The sequence below is a fragment of the Babylonia areolata genome, chromosome 26 (assembly GCF_041734735.1).
Source record: "Babylonia areolata isolate BAREFJ2019XMU chromosome 26, ASM4173473v1, whole genome shotgun sequence".
Classification (NCBI taxonomy): domain Eukaryota; kingdom Metazoa; phylum Mollusca; class Gastropoda; order Neogastropoda; family Buccinidae; genus Babylonia; species Babylonia areolata.
The window spans coordinates 9,940,825-9,949,904 of NC_134901.1; the positions used below are offsets into that span (position 1 = coordinate 9,940,825).

The window sequence follows — 9,080 nt, forward strand, 5'->3', positions numbered from 1 at the left end:
CTAGGTGCACGCGGTTACACTGGGCCATCACTCCACACACAGACACACACACACACACACACACACACACACACACAAGTTGACAAACTTTGTCAGGGTTAAACAGAAAAAAGAAATAAAAGAAAGGGTCAGTGATGATGGTGGTGATACCATGATTATACTGATTTAATTCATTGACTTTGTTTCTCCCAACATTTAGCCTATGCATGTCACACCTGACTTTTTACATCTTTGAAAAAAAAAAAAAAACCAAAAAAAACCACACACACGAGAAATGTAATAATGAGATAACTTGTATCTTTGTCGCTTGGCGTTATGTTTATGTACACTGGCATTGAATGCATAAAAAAAACACAACATTTGCCGCGAAGGGGAACTGAAAAAAAAAGTTGTCGAGTCGGGTTTTTATTGCTGTACGTTGAGTTCCTGATGATGGTTTGGATATGGCAAAGTTACGTCACAAATTTGGTGAGGATTCCTACCATTGTATTTTTGAGAGAGAGAGAGAGAGAGAGAGAGTCAGTGGCCGGGTGGGGGGCGGGGGAGGGACAGATTGATTGATTTAGTGTATGTGTGATTGTGTGGTAGACTTACGTACGCATACATGCATGAGTGAGCGAACCGTGATTTCAGTTAGTATATCTATTTATCAAGTTGATAATTTATTCATCATTCATTTATTAATTTTCTATATATCCATTTATTCATTTATTTTGTCAAACCAGAACAAACTTTCGGTGCCCCCATGGATCAGGACTGATCACCGAAGTTCGCTTCACTTTGCATCATCCCTCATCTGTTGATACAGATACTTGTGTGTGGAGTGATGGCCAAGAGATAACGCGTCCACCTAGGAAACGAGAGAATCTGAGCGCGCTGGTTCGAATCACTGCTCAGCCGCCGATATTTTCTCCGGCCCTCCACTAGACCTTGAGTGGTGGTCTGGACGCTAGTCATTCGGATGAGACGATAAGCCGAGGTCCCGTGTGCAGCATGCACATAGCGCACGTAAAAGAACCAACGGCAACAAAAGGGTTGTTCCTGGCAAAATTCTGTAGGAAAATCCACTTCGATAGGAAAATCAAATAAAACTGCACGCAGGAAAAAATACAAAAAAATGGATGGTGCTGTAGTGTAGCGACGCGCTCTCCCTGGGTAGAGCAGCCCGAATTTCACACAGAGAAAACTGTTGTGATAAAAAGAAATACAAATACAAATTATATTGCACCTGTCCTTGGTCACAGACGAAGCCTCTAAGCGCCCTACAAACACGGAGTCATTTGCACGACAGGCTGAGTAGAGCCGACTGATAGAGTCCTGTAGTGCTCATCACCGTTCGTTTCCTGTGTCGTTCAGGCAGGCTTCGTTCACACGCACGTACACGTACACACACACACACACATACGTACACGCACGCGCTCAGGTTCCCCCACTTTCCTCCACCTCTACCCAACCCCACCATTGACTTTCGCCATTCCTGACACCAGAAGGAAGAAGCGTTGTGCTCAGGTCCGTTGTGTGTGTGTGTGTGTGTGTGTGTGTGTGTCCCTGCGCCGAGGCCGAAACCGCAAACAAACAAATATTTGTGTTGAAACATCCACCGGAGCCATCTCCTCTGTGTTGACTTTGGTCAGGGCCAATAACCCCAGAGGCATAGCCCCGCGAGTGACATGTTTGTCTCCCATAGATAGGCGAGGCATGCTCCTCAAAGTGGGCTGCTTTATAAAGGCTCTGTCTTCCGCGCAAGCCCTCACTCCGAATAAAAAGCAAGCTAAGGACCACAGAGCAAGAAAATCACTGCGTTCATTCCAGGAAAAAACAACAACAACCCACCAGAAAGATTATTGTATGTAAAATCAGCTAAGTTTCAAGGGAACGAATCATATTCCCTGTTCAGCTGTTTACAAAGAAAGTGACTGGGTTTTTTTTGTCCTTTTTTCTCAGAATCTGGATCTTCTAAAGTGATTTCGATCGCAGTTGACTGGAGCTGTGCTGAATTTTGCCTGCAAACAAACAAAACAAAAACAAAAAAACAAAACAAAACAAAACAACAACAACAACAAAATCAAACGTTTGAACACCTTTATAAAAGTTAAAGTTTACTCATCGTCAGCTTGGGAATCTGTCAGCATCAATACTAGGTTTCTTAGATAACAGGACTGTTTGAGCTAAGAAATTTGTGAGGGAATAAACGCCTTTCTGAAGAAGAAGAAGAAAGTCACTCCTTCAACAGCCTTTAAAAACCAGAAGAAGAAGAACAAGAACAAACAAGTTCTCTCAAACGCTCTCAAACAAACGAATCACCAGGCTTACCCTGAAAACAACGACAAAAAACAACAAAAACAAAAACGACGGAAACGAGCCTTCCTCTTCAAATCAACTCAATGATGTCTTCCGCCTTAAAACATCGTCCTCAGCCTTCGATTCTTCGTAACAACAGCAGCCACAGCAGCAGGGTACCCTTCTTCACCCTGCCCCAATTCCTCCTCGTCTTCCTCTTCCTCCTCCTCCTCTCCCCCATCTCATCCCAGGCCCACAACCACCCCGAAGAGTCCCGAGCTCGCCGTGGCGGAGGCGGAGGTGGCGGCGTTGGTGTTGCCATGAAGCCACGTGGCGCCGCTTTCAGCTCGTGGGCAGCCGGTGGACTCAACTGCACGTGCGCACGTGAGCTGAACCTGCTGAAGAAGGAGGTGGAGGAGGAGAGGGTTCAGAGGCTGGAGCTGAAGGGAGCCCTGGAGACCTACGTGTCCGAGCTGTACGACGTCAGAGCCCTGGTGCAGGGTCTGGTCAAGAACGGGAGCGCCGCGGGTCGTGGTTCCAGTCCCAAGGAGCTTGGTGAGGCTTGTGAAGAGCGGTGTGTGTGGTTGAGGTGGGTGGGTGGGTAGGGGATGGGGGGATGTGGGTGGTGGAAGGAGGGTGGGTAGTGTGGTGTGGTGTGGTGTGGCGTGGTGTGGTGTCGTCTGGTGTGGTGTGGTGGGGCGTGGTGTGGTGTCACGGGGTGTGGCGTGGTGTGGCGTGGCGTGGTGGGGCGTGGTGTGGTGTTGTGTGGCGTGGTGTGGTGTGGTTTTGTTTGGTGTGGTGGGGTGTGGTGTGGTGGGGCGTGGTGTGGTGTGGTGTGGTGTGGTGGGGCGTGGTGTGGTGTGGTTTTGTTTGGTGTGGGGTGTGGTGTGGTGGGGCGTGGTGTGGTGTGGTGTGGTGTGGTGGGGCGTGGTGTGGTGTGGTGTGGTGGGGCGTGGCGTGGTGTGGTGTGGTGTGGTGGGGCGTGGTGTGGTGTGGTTTTGTTTGGTGGGGTGTAGTGTGGTGGGGCGTGGTGTGGTGTGGCGTGGTGTGGTGTGGTGGGGCGTGGTGTGGTGTGGCGTGGTGTGGTGTGGTGGGGCGTGGTGTGGTGTGGCGTGGTGTGGTGTGGTTTTGTTTGGTGTGGTGGGGTGTGGTGTGGCGTGGTGTGGTGTGGTTTTGTTTGGTGGGGTGTGGTGTGGTGGGGTGTGGTGTGGTGGGGCGTGGTGGGGTGTGGTGTGGCGTGGTGTGGCGTGGTGGGGCGTGGTTTTGTTTGGTGGGGTGTGGTGTGGTGGGGCGTGGTGTGGTGGGGTGTGGTGTGGTGGGGCGTGGTGGGGTGTGGTGTGGCATGGCGTGGTGGGGCGTGGTTTTGTTTGGTGGGGTGTGGTGTGGTGTGGTGTGGTGTGGTGGGGTGTGGTGTGGTGTGGCGTGGTGGGGCGTGGTTTTGTTTGGTGTGGTGTGGTGTGGTGTGGTGTGGTGTGGTGGGGTGTGGTGTGGCGTGGTGTGGTGGGGTGTGGTGTGGTGGGGCGTGGTGTGGTGGGGTGTGGTGTGGCGTGGTGGGGCGTGGTGTGGTGGGGTGTGGCGTGGTGTGGTGGGGCGTGGTGGGGTGTGGTGTGGCGTGGTGTGGTGTGGCGTGGTGTGGTGGGCGTGGTGTGGTGGGGTGTGGCGTGGTGTGGTGGGGCGTGGTGTGGTGGGGTGTGGTGTGGCGTGGTGGGGCGTGGTGTGGTGGGGTGTGGTGTGGCGTGGTGTGGTGGGGCGTGGTGTGGTGTGGTGTGGTGTGGCGTGGTGTGGTGGGGCGTGGTGGGGTGTGGTGTGGCGTGGTGGGGCGTGGTGTGGTGGGGCGTGGTGTGGTGTGGTGTGGTGTGGCGTGGTGTGGTGTAGGGTAGTGTGGAGTGGCGTGGTGTGGTGTGGTGTGGTGTGGTGGGGTGTGGTGTGGTGTGGTGGGGCGTGGTGTGGTGTGGTGTGGTGTGGTGTGGCGTGGTGTGGTGTGGAGTGGCCTGGTGTGGTGGGGTGGGGCGTGGTGTGGTGGGGCGTGGTGTGGTGTGGTGTGGTGGGGCGTGGTGTGGCGTGGTGTGGTGTGGGCTGTGGCTGGGTGGGAAAGGGTAGTAAGCATGGTGAGTTTTGGAGAGGGGGGGTGTGGGTGGTGGAAGAAGAGTGGTGTGGTGTGGGGATGTTTGTGTGTGTGTGTGTGTGTGTGTGTGTGTGCACCGTGCGCGTGAGAGATAAAGCAAGAGAGAGAGAGAGAGAGAGAGAGAGAGAGAGAGAGTCACAGAGACAGAGACAGACAGTGAAACAAAAAAGACATGTTCCGCTACTATTACTCCAACTTCAAGACCAAGATTTCAAGGCTCTTTACTGGCTTCAAATAGAAGAAGTTGGTATGGGCAAACGGGATATGATATCAAAATGATAATCATCAGTCACTCCACATCCAAAAACCACAGAAAACAATGGCAGCTCTCGCATGCTCTCTCTCCCCCACCTCCCCCCCGCAGAACAACACCTCCCCACTCTCTCTCTTCTTTTCCATCCCTCTCTGTGTCTGTGTCTCTGTCTGTGTCTCTGTCTGTCTGTCTGTGTGTCTCACACAGCCACATAAAATTTCTATAATACCAAGACTACCACAGACCTAATGCACTGATCTCTGTTCATCTAATAATGAAGGAGAGGAAAGCAATGATAACAAATCATTAATAAGAATAACAATGCTGAAAAATATACACAATCACAATACCAACAATAACAACCATACTACAGGGAAAAAAACACACAAAAAAACAAAAAAACAAGAGAGGCAAGGCCTTCAAGACTCACTTGTGATACACTTAAAAAAAAAAATCCAAGCTTTTCATGTATTGAGTATAATTTCAAAATGTAATGTTTAAGATGAGAAAGATCAGTTTAAAGCAAATTAAGTCCCCTAGCATTAATTACAGAGTAAATTCCCTTTTTCACTATCTGCACCAAAACGTTTGCAAATAAATAAAACTTCCATGCTTAGCAAAAGAAGTTCCTGTTTGAACAAAAAATGATAATAATGACTGCTCTTGTTGTTGGGTCAGAATATCATATCAAAGTGCCAAATATAGAGAATACAAAAAATATAAAAATAACAGTAAATGCAGTTTGCATATAATTAGGCTTCATTTTTTATTTTTTTTGTGCCCATCCCAGAGGTGCAATATTGTTTTAAACAAGATGACTGGAAAGAACTGAATTTTTCCTATTTTTATGCCTAATTTGGTGTCAACTGACAAAGTATTTGCAGAGAAAATGTCAATGTTAAAGTTTACCACAGACACACACACACACACACACACACACACACAGAGACAACCGAACACCGGGTTAAAACATAGACTCACTTTGTTTACACAAGTGAGTCAATAAAAGAAAAACAACAGCTTTTCTAAATGATTTCACATACAATAATTGCTTGCAGCTTATTATTTATTAACTTGATTCTTTTCAGGTACTACTACTACTACTACTGCTGTTGCTGCTGCTGCTACTGCTGCAGCTAACGTCAGTAGTGTTATTGTTATTGCTGCTGCTATTACGGGTGCCACAGGAGTTGCTTCTATCTTTATTGCATTTATTACTGCTGCTTACTACGTACTCGTACTCATGCTGCCGCCGCCGCCACAACAACAGCAACAACAACAACAGTTTCAGTTTCAGTAGCTCAAGGAGGCGTCACTGCGTTCGGACAAATCCATATACGCTACACCACATCTGCCAAGCAGATGCCTGACCAGCAGCGTAACCCAACGCGCTTAGTCAGGCCTTGAGAAAAAGAAAAAAGAAAAAAAAGGTGAATAAATAATAGATAAGCTTACATAAATAAATAAATAAATAGATAATAATTATAATATAAAAAGGTAGTAGTAGTAATAATAATAATAATAATAATAAAACAACAACAACAACAACAACAACTACTACTACCACCACCACCACTACAGTAGTCGCTGTTGATGGTACACGAAATACGAATAGTTTACATCCAGGATTTCAATGTCAAACACGAAACATACCAACCAAACCTTCCTTGCAGCCCCCGCTGAAGGGAGCAGTTCCAGGCGGACCCCCTCCATCTCTTTCTCGGCCAAGCTGAGCTACAACCGGGAGCTGAAGCCCCTGGACACCGTCATCTTCGACACAGTCCTCACCAACAACGGGCAGGCCTACAGTGCTGAAACAGGTGATCCCACTGTGGATGGTGACAGTATTTGTATTTCTTTTTATCACCACAAAAATTTCTCTGTGTGAAATTCGGGCTGCTGTCCCCAGGGAGAGCGCGTTGCTATACTACACCACCACCCATTTTTGTTTGTTTGTTTTTTTCCTGCGTGCAGTTTTATTAGTTTTTTTTCCTGTCGAAGTGGATTTTTCTTTAGAATTTTTGCCAGGAACAACCCTTTTGTTGCCGTGGTTTCTTTTACGTGCGCTAGTGCATGCTGCACACGGGACCTCGGTTTATCGTCTATATCCGAATGACTAGCGCCCAGACCACCATACTCAAGGTCTAGTGGAAGGGGGAGAAAATATCGGCGGTTGAGCCGTGATTCGAACCAACGCGCTCAGATTCTCTCGCTTTCTAGGCGGACGCGTTACCTCTAGGCCATCAATATAGATGATGATAAACACTGAAACAGGTGATATGACTGACTGATTGACTGATATGGATGATGATAATATAGATGATGATAACACTGAAACAGGTGATCTGACTGACTGATTGACTGACTGATATTGATGATGATAACACTGAAACAGGTGATATGACTGACTGATTGACTGACTGATATGGATGATGATAATATAGATGATGATAACACTGAAACAGGTGTTCTGACTGACTGATTGACTGATATGGATGATGATATAGATGATGATAACACTGAAACAGGTGATCTGACTGACTGATTGACTGATATGGATGATGATAATACAGATGATGATAACACTGAAGAAACAGGTGATATGACTGATTGATTGACTGATATGGATGATAATATAGATGATGATAACACTGAAACAGGTGATATGACTGACTGATTGACTGATACGGATGATAATGATATAGATGATGATAACACTGAAGAAACAGGTGTTCTGACTGACTGATTGACTGATATGGATGATGATATAGATGATGATAACACTGAAACAGGTGTTCTGACTGACTGATTGACTGATATGGATGATAATATAGATGATGATAACACTTAAACAGGTGATATGACTGATTGATTGCCTGATACGGATGATAATATAGATGATGATAACACTGAATCAGGTGTTCTGACTGACTGATTGACTGATATGGATGATAATATAGATGATGATAACACTGAAACAGGTGATATGACTGACTGATTGACTGATATGGATGATAATATAGATGATGATAACACTTAAACAGGTGATATGACTGATTGATTGACTGATATGGATGATAATATAGATGATGATAACACTGAATCAGGTGTTCTGACTGACTGATTGACTGATATGGATGATAATATAGATGATGATAACACTGAAACAGGTGATATGACTGACTGATTGACTGATATGGATGATAATATAGATGATGATAACACTTAAACAGGTGATATGACTGACTGATTGACTGATATGGATGATGATAATATAGATGATGACAACGCTGAAACAGGTGATATGACCGACTGAGTGACTGATATGGATGATAATATAGATGATGATAACACTGAAACAGGTGATATGACTGACTGATTGACTGATATGGATGATGATATAGATGATGATAACACTGAAACAGGTGATATGACTGACTGATTGACTGATATGGATGATAATATAGATGATGATAACACTGAAACAGGTGATATGACTGATTGATTGACTGATATGGATGATAATATAGATGATGATAACACTGAAACAGGTGATATGACTGATTGACTGACTGATATGGATGATGATAATATAGATGATGATAACACTGAAACAGGTGTTCTGACTGACTGATTGACTGATATGGATGATAATATAGATGATGATAACACTGAATCAGGTGTTCTGACTGACTGATTGACTGATATGGATGATAATATAGATGATGATAACACTGAAACAGGTGATATGACTGACTGATTGACTGATACGGATGATAATATAGATGATGATAACACTGAAACAGGTGATATGACTGACTGATTGACTGATACGGATGATAATATAGATGATGATAACACTGAAACAGGTGATATGACTGACTGATTGACTGATATGGATGATAATATAGATGATGATAACACTGAATCAGGTGTTCTGACTGACTGATTGACTGATATGGATGATAATATAGATGATGATAACACTGAATCAGGTGATATGACTGACTGATTGACTGATATGGATGATAATATAGATGATGATAACACTTAAACAGGTGATATGACTGACTGATTGACTGATATGGATGATGATAATATAGATGATGACAACGCTGAAACAGGTGATATGACCGACTGAGTGACTGATATGGATGATAATATAGATGATGATAACACTGAAACAGGTGATATGACTGACTGATTGACTGATATGGATGATGATATAGATGATGATAACACTGAAACAGGTGATATGACTGACTGATTGACTGATATGGATGATAATATAGATGATGATAACACTGAAACAGGTGATATGACTGATTGATTGACTGATATGGATGATAATATAGATGATGATAACACTGAAACAGGTGATATGACTGATTGACTGACTGATATGGATGATGATAATATAGA

General features: G+C 45.1%; 1 protein-coding gene across 1 annotated transcript in view; it reads left to right on the forward strand.

Annotated features, from left to right (window-relative positions):
* The first annotated feature begins 1,754 nt into the window (after window positions 1-1,754).
* Window positions 1,755-9,080, forward strand: part of LOC143300710 (uncharacterized) — an 11,610-nt gene continuing 4,284 nt past the window's right edge. The window contains exons 1-2 of the mRNA XM_076614583.1: window positions 1,755-2,835; window positions 6,332-6,478. Of these exons, the coding sequence (XP_076470698.1) occupies window positions 2,385-2,835; window positions 6,332-6,478 (598 nt within the window). The 5' untranslated portion in view covers window positions 1,755-2,384. The remainder of the gene's footprint in view (window positions 2,836-6,331; window positions 6,479-9,080) is intronic.